Source organism: Hyla sarda, chromosome 3 (assembly GCF_029499605.1).
Source record: "Hyla sarda isolate aHylSar1 chromosome 3, aHylSar1.hap1, whole genome shotgun sequence".
In the NCBI taxonomy this organism is placed as follows: Eukaryota; Metazoa; Chordata; class Amphibia; order Anura; family Hylidae; genus Hyla; species Hyla sarda.
Genome location: NC_079191.1, coordinates 223,511,140 through 223,527,687, shown reverse-complemented (window position 1 = coordinate 223,527,687; position 16,548 = coordinate 223,511,140). Strand labels below are relative to the sequence as shown.

The 16,548-nt window shown below is 46.6% G+C and overlaps 1 protein-coding gene across 2 annotated transcripts in view; it reads right to left on the bottom strand.

Annotated features, from left to right (window-relative positions):
- KLHL32 (kelch like family member 32) overlaps positions 1-16,548 on the bottom strand; it is a 244,095-nt gene that overhangs the window by 161,805 nt on the left and 65,742 nt on the right. For both annotated transcript variants that reach the window (XM_056566148.1, XM_056566147.1), the window contains exon 3: positions 13,764-13,944. In XM_056566148.1, coding sequence (XP_056422123.1) covers positions 13,764-13,944 — 181 coding nt within the window. The remainder of the gene's footprint in view (positions 1-13,763; positions 13,945-16,548) is intronic.

Below are 16,548 nucleotides of genomic sequence, written 5' to 3'. Positions count from 1 at the left end.
TACTCTACAGACTTATGCAGTAAATTTGAGTGACAGACGGGGTGCCATGCACTTCACTCCGCTGTAAGTCACAATTGCAGTGGGACTCACTAATTGACAGTGACACTAACTTTTTACTTTTTAAATTTTAAAAACTGAGACAAAGGGCCAACTCTAACATATTGATGTTAAATCTGCAGGCACTACATTGTCTTTACCAAAAGAATGCCAAGTCAGTATGCATTTTTTCTCTATGCATGGGTAAGCCTATTAGACTATGTTACAAAGAGAATTACTACAGCCATATACCTCTGATGGAAAGCCTTTCAACAGTAGCTAATTTGGGGAAATATGGAGGCCTAACTGCTATATGAGGGCAGTATTGAGACCTAACTACTATATGGGGGCAATATGGAGGCCAATCTACTATATGGGGCAATATGGAGGCCTATTTACTATATAGGGGCAATATGGAGGCCTATTTACCATATGGGGGCAATATGGAGGGTATCTACTATATGAGAGCAGAGAATAATTTGAACTATTTCTTTTTTTTTTTTTTTTTTTCTAGTTCAATGGCAAAGGAACGTGCATAGTAAGCTGCAAGTATTGTAACACAATGTGATATTACCATTCTGCCATGCCAATCATCACATACCAATAGTGTTTGGGAGCTAACTAATGGGCAACAATATAGATTCTGAGCTAAGCTGAGATCCCTTTCGCTTGTATAGAGACTGCTTCAGATAATGCATATTATGGCACGGCTAGTAATGCAGCTGACTTATCTCATTGTTAAAAATGGCTTCAAATCTCTTCTACCTTAATCAGATTTCATGTCTTGTGGTTTCTATATTCCAGAAAATGGTTCTGTTGTATTCACCCTCCTGCTTTGCTGCAAAATACACAACCAATATGCTATCAATTACTCAGAATAAAAATCCTGCCTGCACAGATAATGTTGTTTTTTTGTATTTGCGGTTGATAACTGAGCTCTGATGTGCAGCACAACATCATTATGGTGGAGAATGGTAATTGATGTACTCCACTTTACTGATCATCCTGGCTCTTTACAAGATGAACATATGTTATTATCATTACTGAAAGATGAAGAGGCAGTCAAAGAAAAGCTCTCTGACCTTTTATTGAAACCAAGCCAACAACTTCTTATCTGCATAAAGTGTAATGAAATATGATATCATAATTCATGTACTTTTGTATTTTTCTTTCATGTTTTATATGATTCTGTGCCAAAAATGTTACTGAGCTGTGGCGTAAAAATCACTGTCTTTTAGCAGCTTCTCTGTGTGCTTTTCTGCCTCTGTCTCACTTTGTAGAAACCCCCATCTGTCAGGGGCAGCGCTCCAGCCATTCATTCTGGCCGTGAGCACTCCCCCCTCCCTAACTTCCCTGTCTCCGGGACTCGTGGTGCGGGACGCACCCGCACGTGTGTCCCAGGCATTACTAGGGGCAACGCTCCGGCCATGTTATCCGGCCGTGAGCGCACCCCTCCTGCCTGTATTGTCGGCTCAGGGACTCGCTATGCGGAGCCTCGGGCATCTCCTTACCTTCTTCTGCCCCCGGCCTCTCTTCTGTCTTGCCTCGCCGGTAGGCGTATCCCCTGTCCTTAGGGCATTGCTAAATTTAAAGGGCCAGTACGCCCTTAATTGGTGCCCTGCTGGGCGGACCCTATATTAGTCCGGCACCTCCCTTCGTGCCTCGTGCCTAAAAGAAAGCGTTACTTTTGTGTGTTCCATATAGTGTTCCTGGCCTCTCGCTTGTGACCTGACCTTGCTCTTTTGCCGCCTGCCTCCTGACCTTGTGCTTGTGACCTGACTACGCTTCCTTGCCACCTGCCTCCTGACTTATTGCCTATGACCTGACTATGCTACCTTGCTGCCTGCCTTCTGACCCGTGCTTCATCTAACTCTGCCTTCTTCTGTGCCAAGCATCACCTGGGCAACCTATGTGGATGGATCGTGCCAGGGGTAGTAGCCTGGGTGCAGCTTGCTGCAGAAAGTCCATCCCGCTTTGCAGCGGGCTCTGGTGAAAACCTGCAGCACCTTAGACTCCGCTCCCTGGTGCAGTTCAGTCATAGTCCACACAGGAAAGCAGATCCACTACAACTACTCAGCCCTTACGGTAAGATCTTCACAGTAAGATCCGGCAATGCATCCAGTCCAGGTTCCTCTGCCAAGTGTAGCCGACCTCTCTACTATAGTGGCTCGACAATCAGTACAGATTGAACAATAAGTGCAGCAGATGTCTCAGCTTTCTGCAATGGGGCAGCAACTCCTAGCATTGCAACAGCCTCCACTTCTGTCAGCTGAACCCTCCGCAACTCCTGCTCCCATTGCTTCAGCTGGTTCCAAGATTCATCTATCTCTGCCTAATAAGTATGATGGAGAAAAATAATTACCCTATACTTCAATAGCAATCTGAGACTAGATGTCCTGTGGTCACCAAAACTATACAGACCAACAAAAAGACCATAATGAACCAATAAATGTGCAAATAAAAGTATAAGTTTTATTGAAATACAAATATATTACAAACATGTAAAACAAATACAATAAGGGGACAACAGAATACTCAGACAGATAGGAGGAGGAAGTAGGTACAAATGTGCATTAAACAGTCATGAGAAATACAAAAAAGGGGGGTGTCACGATGCCGGCTGGCAGGTAGTGGACCCTCTGTGCCAGAGAGGGATTGGCGTGGACCGTGCTAGTGGACCGGTTCTAAGCCACTACTGGTTTTCACCAGAGCCCGCCGCAAAGCGGGATGGTCTTGCTGCGGCGGTAGTGACCAGGTCGTATCCACTAGCAACGGCTCACCTCTCTGGCTGCTGAAGATAGGCGCGGTACAAGGGAGTAGGCAGAAGCAAGGTCGGACGTAGCAGAAGGTCGGGGCAGGCAGCAAGGATCGTAGTCAGGGGCAACGGCAGAAGGTCTGGAAACACTGGCAAGGGACACACAGGGAACGCTTTCACTGGCACTAAGGCAACAAGATCCGGCAAGGGAGTGCAAGGGAAGTGAGGTAATATAGGGAGTGCACAGGTGATAACTCTAATTGGAACCACTGCGCCAATCAGCGGCGCAGTGGCCCTTTAAATCGCAGAGACCCGGCGCGCGCGCGCCCTAGGGAGCGGGGCCGCGCGCGCCGGGACAGAACAGACGGGGAGCGAGTCAGGTAGGAGAGCCGGGGTGCGCATCGCGAGCGGGCGCTACCCGCATCGCGAATCGCATCCCGGCTAGCAGCAGGATCGCAGCGCCCCGGGTCAGAGGACGTGACCGGGGCGCTGCAGCGGAGGAGGTGAAGCGAGCGCTCCGGGGAGGAGCGGGAACCCGGAGCGCTCGGCGTAACAGTACCCCCCCCCTTGGGTCTCCCCCTCTTCTTGGAGCCTGAGAACCTGAGGAGCAGACTTTTGTCAAGGATGTTGTCCTCAGGTTCCCAGGATCTCTCTTCAGGACCACAACCCTCCCAGTCTACTAAAAAAAAATTTTTTCCTCTGACCTTTTTGGCAGCCAAAATCTCCTTGACCGAGAAGACGTCCGAGGAGCCGGAAACAGGAGTGGGAGGAACAGATTTGGGAGAAAAACGGTTGAGGATGAGTGGTTTGAGAAGAGAGACGTGAAAGGCATTAGGGATACGAAGAGAAGGAGGAAGAAGAAGTTTATAAGAGACAGGATTAATTTGACACAGAATTTTGAAAGGACCAAGATAGCGTGGTCCCAACTTGTAGCTAGGGACACGGAAGCGGACATATTTAGCGGAGAGCCATACCTTGTCTCCAGGGGAAAAAACGGGGGGAGCTCTTCTTTTCTTATCCGCGAACCTCTTCATGCGTGAAGAAGCCTGTAAGAGAGAATTTTGGGTCTCTCTCCATATAATGGAAAGGTCACGAGAAATTTCATCCACAGCGGGCAGACCAGAGGGCAAGGGGGTAGGGAGGGGGGGAAGAGGGTGACGGCCGTACACCACGAAAAATGGGGATTTGGAGGAAGATTCAGAGACCCTGAAGTTATACGAGAATTCGGCCCATGGAAGGAGATCTGCCCAGTCATCCTGGCGGGAGGAAACAAAATGTCGCAAATAATCACCCAGGATCTGGTTAATTCTTTCTACTTGTCCATTGGACTGGGGATGATATGCAGAGGAAAAATTTAATTTAATCTTGAGTTGTTTACAGAGAGCTCTCCAGAATTTAGACACGAATTGGACCCCTCTATCCGAGACAATCTGCGTAGGCAACCCGTGAAGACGAAAAATGTGTACAAAAAATTGTTTAGCCAACTGAGGCGCAGAAGGAAGACCAGGAAGAGGAATGAAATGTGCCATTTTGGAGAATCGATCAACGACCACCCAAATAACGGTGTTGCCACGGGAAGGGGGTAAATCAGTAATAAAATCCATACCAATCAGAGACCAAGGCTGTTCGGGGACAGGCAGAGGATGAAGAAAACCAGCGGGCTTCTGGCGAGGAGTCTTATCCCGGGCACAGATAGTGCAGGCTCGCACAAAGTCCCCAACATCCGTCTCCAGAGTTGGCCACCAATAGAAGCGGGAGATGAGTTGCACAGATTTCTTGATGCCCGCATGACCTGCGAGATGGGAGGAGTGACCCCATTTGAGGATTCCGAGGCGTTGGCGTGGAGAAACAAAGGTCTTTCCTGGAGGAGTCTGTCTGATGGAGGCAGGAGAAGTGGAGATCAGGCAGTCAGGTGGAATGATGTGTTGCGGAGGGAGATCAACTTCTGAGGCATCCGAGGAACGAGAGAGAGCATCGGCTCTAATGTTCTTATCGGCAGGACGAAAGTGAATCTCAAAATTAAATCGGGCAAAGAACAGAGACCACCGGGCCTGGCGAGGATTCAGCCGTTGGGCCGACTGGAGGTAGGAGAGGTTCTTGTGGTCGGTGTAGATAATAACAGGAAATCTTGATCCCTCCAGCAGATGCCTCCATTCCTCAAGTGCTAATTTAATGGCTAGAAGTTCTCGATCCCCGATGGAGTAGTTCCTCTCCGCTGGAGAGAAGGTCCTAGAGAAAAAACCACAAGTGACAGCATGCCCGGAAGGATTTTTTTGTAGAAGAACAGCTCCAGCTCCTACTGAGGAGGCATCAACCTCCAATAGGAAGGGTTTGGAAGGGTCAGGTCTGGAGAGCACGGGAGCCGAAGAAAAGGCAGACTTGAGTTGTTTAAAGGAGTCTTCTGCTTGAGGAGACCAGGACTTGGGATCAGCATTTTTCTTGGTTAAAGCCACGATAGGAGCCACAATGGTAGAAAAATGTGGAATAAATTGCCTGTAATAATTGGCGAACCCCAAAAAGCGTTGGATAGCACGGAGTCCGGAGGGGCGTGGCCAATTTAAGACGGCAGAGAGTTTGTCTGGATCCATCTGTAGTCCCTGGCCAGAGACCAAATATCCTAGAAAAGGAAGAGATTGGCATTCAAACAGACATTTCTCAATTTTGGCATAGAGTTGGTTGTCACGAAGTCTCTGAAGAACCATACGGACATGCCGGCGGTGTTCCTCTAGATTGGCAGAAAAAATTAGGATATCGTCCAGATATACCACAACACAGGAGTATAATAGATCACGAAAAATTTCATTGACAAAGTCTTGGAAGACGGCAGGGGCATTGCACAGTCCAAAGGGCATGACCAGATACTCAAAGTGTCCATCTCTGGTGTTAAATGCCGTTTTCCACTCGTCCCCCTCTCTGATGCGGATGAGGTTATAGGCGCCTCTTAAGTCCAATTTAGTGAAGATGTGGGCACCTTGGAGGCGATCAAAGAGTTCAGAGATGAGGGGTAAGGGGTAGCGGTTCTTAACCGTGATTTTATTAAGACCGCGGTAGTCAATGCAAGGACGTAGGGAGCCATCTTTTTTGGAGACAAAGAAAAATCCGGCTCCGGCAGGAGAGGAGGATTTACGGATAAAGCCCCTTTTTAGATTCTCCTGGACGTATTCGGACATGGCAAGAGTCTCTGGGGCAGAGAGAGGATAAATTCTGCCCCGGGGTGGAGTAGTACCCGGGAGGAGGTCGATAGGGCAATCATAAGGCCTGTGAGGAGGTAGAGTCTCAGCTTGTTTTTTGCAGAAAACATCCGCGAAGTCCATATAGGCCTTGGGGAGACCGGTTACTGGAGGAACCACAGAGTTACGGCAAGGGTTACTGGGAAGCGGTTTTAGACAGTTCTTGGAACAAGAGGACCCCCAACTCTTGATCTCCCCAGTGGACCAATCCAGGGTTGGGGAATGAAGTTGAAGCCAGGGAAGTCCAAGGAGAATCTCCGAGGTGCAATTGGGGAGGACCAAAAGTTCAATCCTCTCATGATGAGATCCGATGCTCATAAGAAGGGGCTCCGTGCGGAAACGTATGGTACAGTCCAATCTTTCATTATTTACACAATTGATGTAGAGGGGTCTGGCGAGACTGGTCACTGGGATGTTGAACCTGTTGACGAGAGAGGCCAAAATAAAATTTCCTGCAGAACCAGAGTCCAAGAAGGCCACTGTAGAGAAGGAGAAGGCAGAGGCAGACATCCGCACAGGCACAGTAAGACGTGGAGAAGCAGAGTAGACATCAAGGACTGTCTCACCTTTGTGCGGAGTCAGCGTACGTCTTTCCAGGCGGGGAGGACGGATAGGACAATCCCTCAGGAAGTGTTCGGTACTAGCACAGTACAGGCAGAGGTTCTCCATACGGCGTCGTGTCCTCTCTTGAGGTGTCAGGCGAGACCGGTCGACCTGCATAGCCTCCACGGCGGGAGGCACAGGAACAGATTGCAGGGGACCAGAGGAGAGAGGAGCCGAGGAGACGAAACGCCTCGTGCGAACAGAGTCCATATCTTGGCGGAGTTCCTGACGCCTTTCAGAAAAACGCATGTCAATGCGAGTGGCTAGGTGAATAAGTTCATGTAGATTAGCAGGAATTTCTCGTGCGGCCAGAACATCTTTAATGTTGCTGGATAGGCCTTTTTTGAAGGTCGCGCAGAGGGCCTCATTATTCCAGGACAATTCTGAAGCAAGTGTACGGAATTGTACGGCATACTCGCCAACGGAAGAATTACCCTGGACCAGGTTCAACAGGGCAGTCTCAGCAGAAGAGGCTCGGGCAGGTTCCTCAAAGACACTTCGGATTTCCGAGAAGAAGGAGTGTACTGAGGCAGTGACGGGGTCATTGCGGTCCCAGAGCGGTGTGGCCCATGACAGGGCTTTTCCGGACAGAAGACTGACTACGAAAGCCACCTTAGACCTTTCAGTGGGAAACAGGTCCGACATCATCTCCAGATGCAGGGAACATTGGGAAAGGAAGCCACGGCAAAACTTAGAGTCCCCATCAAACTTATCCGGCAAGGATAAGCGTATCCCAGGAGCGGCCACTCGCTGCGGAGGAGGTGCAGGAGCTGGCGGAGGAGATGACTGCTGAAGCTGTGGTAGCAACTGTTGTAGCATAACGGTCAGTTGAGACAGCTGTTGGCCTTGTTGCGCAATCTGTTGTGACTGCTGGGCGACCACCGTGGTGAGGTCAGCGACAACTGGCAGAGGAACTTCAGCGGGATCCATGGCCGGATCTACTGTCACGATGCCGGCTGGCAGGTAGTGGACCCTCTGTGCCAGAGAGGGATTGGCGTGGACCGTGCTAGTGGACCGGTTCTAAGCCACTACTGGTTTTCACCAGAGCCCGCCGCAAAGCGGGATGGTCTTGCTGCGGCGGTAGTGACCAGGTCGTATCCACTAGCAACGGCTCACCTCTCTGGCTGCTGAAGATAGGCGCGGTACAAGGGAGTAGGCAGAAGCAAGGTCGGACGTAGCAGAAGGTCGGGGCAGGCAGCAAGGATCGTAGTCAGGGGCAACGGCAGAAGGTCTGGAAACACTGGCAAGGGACACACAGGGAACGCTTTCACTGGCACTAAGGCAACAAGATCCGGCAAGGGAGTGCAAGGGAAGTGAGGTAATATAGGGAGTGCACAGGTGATAACTCTAATTGGAACCACTGCGCCAATCAGCGGCGCAGTGGCCCTTTAAATCGCAGAGACCCGGCGCGCGCGCGCCCTAGGGAGCGGGGCCGCGCGCGCCGGGACAGAACAGACGGGGAGCGAGTCAGGTAGGAGAGCCGGGGTGCGCATCGCGAGCGGGCGCTACCCGCATCGCGAATCGCATCCCGGCTAGCAGCAGGATCGCAGCGCCCCGGGTCAGAGGACGTGACCGGGGCGCTGCAGCGGAGGAGGTGAAGCGAGCGCTCCGGGGAGGAGCGGGAACCCGGAGCGCTCGGCGTAACAGGGGGCATGCAAAAAAAAAAATCATGTAGGCACTTGAAGTCCTGGAATTGATCCTGGGGTACAGAACACAAATGTGTTCCAGACAGATAATAGTTAATCCCTCAATAGTATAATATTGAAATTTCTCATGACTGTTTAATGCACATTTGTACCTCCTTCCTCCTCCTATCTGTCTGAGTATTCTCTTGTACCCTTATTATATGTGTTTTACATGTTTTCAATATATTTGTATTTCAATAAAACTATTGGTTCATTATGGTCTTTTTGTAAGTATGATGGAAATCCGAAGTTGTGCAGGCGCTTCATTACTCAGTGTTTTATGCACCTTGAACTCCAAGCAGATCAGTTTTCCACTGAGCGTGCCAAAGTGGCTTTTGTCTTTCAGGGAAAGCCTTGGCCTGTGCTACTCCGCTCTGAGATCGCAATGACCCATTGTCCTCAAATCTCCAGATTTTACTTGCTGAATTCCGTAATGTTTTTGAGGAACCAGCCCGGGCTTCTTCAGAGGAGACAGCTTTACTGATCCTCTCTCAAGGAAACTCTACGGTGGGAGAATATGCAGTGCAATTCCGCATCTTGGCCTCAGAACTGGCCTGGAATAATGAGGCCTTGTGCGCTACCTTTAAAAAGGGCCTATCAAGTAGGATCAAGGACTCCTTGGCAGCTCGAGATCTTCCTTCTTCCCTGACTGATGTCATCAACCTTGCTACACGCATTGACATACGGTTCTCAGAGAGACCAGAGGAGCTCCGACATGAGAGGGAACCACTCCGGTCATGGCGTTATCCCCGCTTTGCCCCCATTTTTCAACATCCTCCACAATCATCTCCCACTCCACCTACAGAGGAGGCCGTGCCGGTGGACCATATTAGACTTTCTTCTCAAGAAAGACCCTGTAGATGTACGGAGAACTTATGCCTTTATTGTGCTAGTCCTGGACACTTCCTAAAAGAGTGTACTCTTTGTCCTCAGCGTCCAGGAAACGCTCGCACCTAGGGCATGTAGGAGAGGCGTCCCTTGGTGAGAATAGTACCTCTTCACGTTTGACCATGCCTGTTCGTCTTCTCCCTCCCACAAAGTCTTGCTCGCACCTGCCTTCCTCAATTCTGGTTCTACGGGGAACTTTATTGATGCCTCCCTGGTCCAAAAACAGTGTCTCGGCTAATTTAGCCACTGTATATTTCTTCTGTTAACGGAGAACACCTGAAGAGTAAGGTCCTTTTTCGCACTGAACCTCTCATCATGCAAGTAGGAGTTCTTAGTACTTCCTCATTGTACTTCTAAACTTCTTCTAGGACTTCATGGGCTACAGCTTCATTCTCCTCAGTTTGACTGGAATTCTGGAGAGGTTTTTCTTTGGGGAGCTTTTTGTCAAGGTCACTGTCTTGAGTCATTTCTGCCAAAGATTGTTTCTTCGCCTCCCATTAAGTCTGGCATTCCTTTCCCCTATCGTGACTTTGCAGATGTATTCTGTGAAAAACAAGCAGAGACTCTTCCTCCACATCGCCCTTATGATTGTCCCATTGACCTTCTGCCAGGTACTAAACCTCCTCGGGGAAGAATTTATCTGCTTTCTGTACCTGAGAAGCAAGCTATGGAAAAATATATTCAAGAAAACCTTAAAACAGTTTTATTCGAAAATCTTCTTCTCCTTCTGGGGCTGGATTCTTCTTTGTTGGGAAAAAAGATGGCTCTCTGAGATCTTGCATTAACTATCGGGGACTAACTAAAATTGCCATCAAAAATTGCTATCCTTTGCCTCTGATCTCAGAACTCTTTAATTATCTATGTGGAGCCAGAATCTTCACTAAATTCGACCTCAGTGGAGTATACAATTTAATTTGTATTCAAAAAGGCGATGAATGGAAAACTGCTTTTAACACCCGAGATGGCCATTTTGTGTATCTAGTCATGCCATTCAGTCTTTCTAATGCTCCTGCAGTCTTCCAAGAATTTGTTAATTACATCTTTCATGATCTTTTGTATACCTGCGTGGTAGTCTACCTGGACAATATCCTGATTTTCTCTCCCAATTTAAAACTTCATCGTCAAGTCCGGCAGCATCTCCGGGAGAATCGTCTATTTGCAAAGTGGAAGAAATGTCTCCTCGAGAGAACAAGTCTACCTTTTCTAGGTTATATTGTCTCCCTATAAGGATTACAGATGGATCCTGCTAAGCTTTCAGCCAACCTGGACTGGCCTCGTCCAACTGGTCTTCGGGCTATTCAACGATTCTTGGGGTTTGCCAACTACTGCCGTCAATTCATTCCTAATTTTTCTTCCTTAGTAGCCCCAATAGTAGCCCTTACCAAAAAGCAAAAATTGGTCTCCAGAGGCTGAAGAAGCTTTCTCTTGGTTAAAGTCTGCTTTCTCTTCTGCACCTCTTCTCTCTAGACCTGATCCTGAAAAACCATTCTTTCTGTAGGTTGACGCATCCTCTGTAGGAGCCGGCGCAGTTCTCACTCAAAAATCCTCTAAAGGCAAAAACATTACTTGCGTTTTTTTTTCTCCAAGACCTTTTCTTCTGCGGAAAGAAATGATTTTATTAGTGATCGAGAACTCCCCGCCATTAAACTGGCCTTAGAAGAATGGCACCATCTCTTAGAGGGCTCTACTCATCCTGTCAGCATCTTTACAGATCACAAAAACCTTTTATATCTACAATCTGCACAACGTCTGAATCCCTGTCAAGCAAGATGGGCGCTCTTTTTCTCCCGGTTCAACTCCTTCATTCATTTCCATCCCGCAGAGAAAAATGTTAGAGCCAATGCTCTTTCTAGTTCTTCTGATGTTGTTGGTCAAGATTTCACTCCACGTCATATCATTCCTCCTGAGTGTCTTATTACTTCGGCTCCAGCTTCCCTTCTTGAAGTCCCTCCTAGGAAGACGTTTGTTCCTCCTCATCTTAGATATCAGGTCCTCAGTTGGGGACACTCCTCATTGTTGGCTGGTCACTCTAGGATCAAGAAGTCTTTTCAGTTAATCTCCAGACACTATTGGTGGCCACATCTCAAACAGGACGTCACAGACTTGGTCAGTTCTTGTACCATCTGTGCTCCAGACAAGACTCCCCGGTTTAAACCAGCTGGACTCCTATTGCCCTTTCCTATCCCAGATACTCCTTTGATTCATATAGCAATAGATTTCATCACCGATCTTCCTCCTTCCAGTAACAATTCCGTCATCTGGGTGTTCGTTGATCGGTTCTCCAAGGTGGCACATTTTATTTCTTTGCCTGGACTTCCTTCTGCTCCTTAGTTGGCCAAACATTTCCTCCAACAAATTTTTCATCTACATGGCCTCCCTTCCCACATTGTCTCAGATTGTGGGGTGCAATTTGTCTCGTTTAAAAATGAATCTGGACTTTTCTTCCGCCTACCACCCGCAATCCAATGGGTAAGTGGAGAAAGTCAATCAGGTCCTGGAAGGCTACTTGTGACATATTGTTTCTGCTCAGAAGGACAAATGGGTTGATCTTCTGCCTTGGGCAGAGTTTTCATACAATCATAGAGATTCTGAGACTTCTCCTTTTTTTGTTGTCTACGGTCTTCATCCTCATCCACCTCTTCCTCTACCAGACTCCAGGTTCACTAATCAGAAATTTTGTCTCCATCTGGCAAAAGACTTGACACTCGTTACTGTCCGCCTCCTCTCAAATGAAGTCTCAAACGGACAAGAAAAGAAGACCTCCACCATCCTTTTCTCCTGGCGACAAAGTCTGGCTTTCCTTCAAGTATATATGCTTTAAGATTCCCAGTTATAAGTTGGGGCCTCATTACGTGGGTCCATTTTTGTTTCTTCAAAAAATCAATCCTGTCTCTTACAAATTACGTTTACCCTCCACCCTTCGCATTCCAAATTCTTTTCATGTCTCTTTGCTCAAATCCCTGGTTATTAATCGATTTTCACAAAAAGTCGTTGCTCCCACTCCTGCCTCTGGTTCTGGTACATTTTTGAGGTGAAAGAGATCCTCGCCATGAAAACTGTGAGAGGTAAATGTTATTTTCTTGTTGACTGGAAGGGCTTTGGTCCTGAGTCCTGAGCAAAGATCTTGGGAACCAGAGGAGAATATTGTTGATCATAGCCTGGTACAACATTTTCTTGGACCTAGGAAGAGGGAAAGACCGGGGGGGGGGGGGGGGGGTACTGTAAGGGGACTTCATTCTGGCCATGAGCGCTCCCCCCTCCCTAACTTCCCTGGTTCCAGAACTTGCAGTGTGGGACGCACCAGCATGCGTTTACCAGGAGGTTACATGGGGCAAGACTCCGGCCGTGTTATCCGGCCGTGAGCGCACCCCTTCTGCCTGTATTGTCGGCTCTGGGACTCAATGCAGAGCACTTCCGCATGCGAGCCCCAGGCATCTCCTTACCTTCCTCCATCCCCGGCCTCTCTTCTGTCTTGCCTCGCCGGCGCACGCATCCCCTGCCCTTAGGGCATGCCAACATTGCTACATTTAAAGGGCCAGTATGCCCTTAATTGATGCCCTGCTAGGCGGACCCTATATTAGTCTGGCACCTCCCTAGTGTGGTGCCGGATCTTCGTGCCTAAGAGAAAGCGTAACTTTTGTGTGTTCCATATAGTGTTCCTAACCTCTGGCATGTGAACTGACCTTGCTCCTTTGCCGCCTGCCTCCTGACCTGACTACACTTCCTTGCCACCTGCCTCCTGACTTATTGCCTGTGACCTGACTACGCTACCTTGCTGCCTGCCTTCTGACCCGCCTTCTTCTGTGCTAAGCATCACCTGGGCAACCTGTGTGGATCGTGCCAGGGGTAGCGACCAGGGGTAGGACAGTGGATCCACTACAACTACTTAGCCCTTACGATAAGATCTTCACACCATCACTACCACTTTACTTCTATGGGCAGCATATTAACTGATCCCTCAGTGAGCTGATAGTACATCTAATCTCTCAAGACAGACAGAGTGAATGATGGGTTCAGGAAGTAAGGGGTGAGGGAGTGTTATATATTTAGAAAGTGTAATTTTATTATTTATTTTTGTTTGTACTATTGCTTTATACAAAATATGTTGAAAATGTGTAACATTTTATATCATGAATTTCTTTTTACTAGATTTTGGTTGGAAATAACAGATTTTCAAAACCTTGCTAAGCTACAATATTGGGAATCAATGTTCATCAAAGTCATGGGGAAATGCCCTCACATGCTAACATCAATGTATTGATCAACATACACTTTTTATATCATATTTTCTATTGTTTCATTTGGGGAGAATTTATCAGTCTGTGTCTGGTGCAGATCTGCATAAAGTCAAATATTTTTGTGCAAACACAATTTTTGTGCAAACAATTGCAACTTGCATCACGCTTGTGTGGGCAGATCTTGAAACAGAGTGTGAGTGTGGTTGGCCCCATAGGGGCGTGCCAGCCCCCTTAAACCAAATTAAATGCAATTTACATGTGCTAGCAGGCACTTAACTTAGTTTGCAAGATAGCTACTTTGCACACAATAGTGTAATAAAAGACTTACCCGGAAGTAATCACTGCAGGCTGCCAATACGGCCTTGTGGGCATGGAACTTCTGCTCTTCAGCAACAAGAGTGACATCACATAGTATACCATCATTCCTCTGCTGATTTAATGCAGACAGAACAGCATCTTTGTGTGACATGGACTGGCATTGCCTCTGACCTGTTAACATTTCTTGAGTACTGTAGAGGGAATTTTAACAACAGCAACAAGTTAACATCAACTTGTATAAAAAAAATATTTCTCTTTTTTTTAACTACATATTTCAAAGAATCATAATTTGAAATACAGAAATGGACAGTAGTTCCATTATTATACTGGAAACATATTTCATGACCAAAGATCTGCGTATGAAGTAGCTCAGTTCAAACACAACTCAATACATGCTTCTATTTCTATTTTAGTAATGGACACTTATGGCTCACAGCTTCAAGCCATACCATATCTGTCTGATAGCTGGAGGTCCCACGCTTGATTCCACTTCCACCAGGCATTGTGGCTATCTTGGTCTTTAAGGCTGCATTCACACCATGTTTGGGGCATACAGCATTTGGATTCCACTGGAGAATTTGAAAACCAGTAGTTGCTGTATTCCTGCTTGACCCGTGCCGTATCCTATTCATTTTAACAAGCCGGATAGAGTCAAGTGAGCAAGTGACTCGGGTCAGCTTATTTTTGGACCGTATCTGGTTCTTTGCGGATCTGAAAACCGCAGTCTGCTGCGCTTTTCAGTCCAGCAGAAAAAAAAGATACTTGTAATGACTGGCTCTGTCTGCACCCGTAGGGTTAATTCTGCATAGCTCTGTTGTATGTTCGTTACTGGGACAATGCCCTGAGCTGCTTTGGTGTGGTTGAAGTTTCTTCCCAGCCTATCTGTACTCTGTTTTTTCTTTTAATCAGGATTCTCTTTCACCTACACAATCATATATAAGGAAGTCACTTTCTCTTGTGCTTTGCTTGTGAAAGTTACCTGTTGACTGAAGCTATAACTCTTATATCTCTATTGTCTATTTTGGTACTCTTATCTTTTGGCTTGGTTCTTGACATCTCTTCTGGTATTTGTATTGTTATTTAGCTATCTTCTGTTACTGACTTATGTTCAGACTGACTTTCTTTTGACTCTGTGTTTGTCTTAGTGTATATCTGTTAGTTTGTGTGCCTCCAGCTGTTCCCCGAATCCTACTTTAGTTTATTATTTTGACTGTGTCTGTCCTTGCACATAGTAGGTAGAGAATGTCCTCGTGGTTGTGGACCCCTTGTTTAGGACAGGTACGCAAGTAAGCAGGGACAGAGGGTGTGGGCAAGATTAGTGCTTCACTGAATCCCTGTCCAACATGACAATACTGTTCTTAAATGACCTGACCGGAGTCACTAGCTAACAACATTTGGCTCGTTGAAATTAATGAGATACAACATGGGTTTGGCAGAAACCAGTTTTCAAAGTCTCCTGCCAGATCGAGCTGCCCTACATGTGGTGTGAATGCAGCCAAACTCGAAAATGTTGAACAGAGAGTTGCACGTATACACGACCGCCTTACTATCCACTGTGCAACTGTTTCACATGGGCTCATCTAGGACCCACTTCTGTCAGATGCTTATGGCATATCCTGTGTATATCCCTTTAACAAATTATGGTAAGAAAAGGAAAAGGTAGCAGTTGAATTAACACAGACAGCAGGATTTAGTTCTTTCTGCTATCGGCTTTTAATGACACTGTACGCCCTGCATTCTCACCCTGGGTCTATAAATACATTAACATATGCCATAAGATGTTATCTAAGAGCATTAAGATTAATCAAGTTTGGCATATCAACCTTTTCTAACTAAACAGCATTTTCATTTTACAGTATATTTTATGTTGCAATGTAACTGTAATGTAATGTAATTACCTTACAATTATGTCAAGCAAAGAAGTAAATAAGTATTTCAGATATCCCCTATTATTATGTATTTGTCACATTAAATGCGTTCTAAAATGAAGGAGGAATAAGAGGAGCAGGAAAAGGCTAAGTCCCTGATGGGGGTCTCAGGCAAATGGAAGTGCAGAGCACATGACCTAGGTTTGACTGGCATACAGGCTCTTAGAGATAGACAGTGAGCATACTTAAAGGAATCTGTCATCAGCATCACCCGCACTAACCTGTTGGTGATTGTAATGCTGATGATACTGATGACAATGGTGCTTACTGTTTCCTGATGTGTGACTGTGTTGTTCTGTTATTTCCAGTTGTCTAAATATCCAAATTAGACGGCTTGGTGCACTCAGGGCATTCCCAAGCCCCGAGTGCACTGTGACATCCAGCCTGGATCATCAGAGTAAAATACCTCCTCCTCTATGCTAATCCTTTTCCCTTGTGAAATGTCTCTCGCGAGCAAAAATATTTCACTTCATATGGTAAACTATTTAAAGATCCACCACTGTTTGCTTTTAAAAAAAGGTAAAACTATTGGAGATAGATTCATAAGAAGCGATGTAAAACCTAAAAAAATTAAAAAACAAGATTTTCTAGCAATAAAAAAGAACGGACATATCCGTGTCTATCATGTTCCCAATGCCATAGTATCATAAGAAGTGATTGTATTTACCATCCCATAAAAGGTACTAAAATAAAAAAAACAAGGGTTTCTATTCCTGCCTAAGTTTCAATTTGATTTACCTCCTAAAGTGCCCTTGCGGCATAGCCTATGTGGGCCAAACTTCTAGACAAATCAAAGTAAGACTTGGCGATAAGAAGGTATTCACACTTGGAGCAAGAAGGAATGAAAGAAACACATTATGGAGAAAT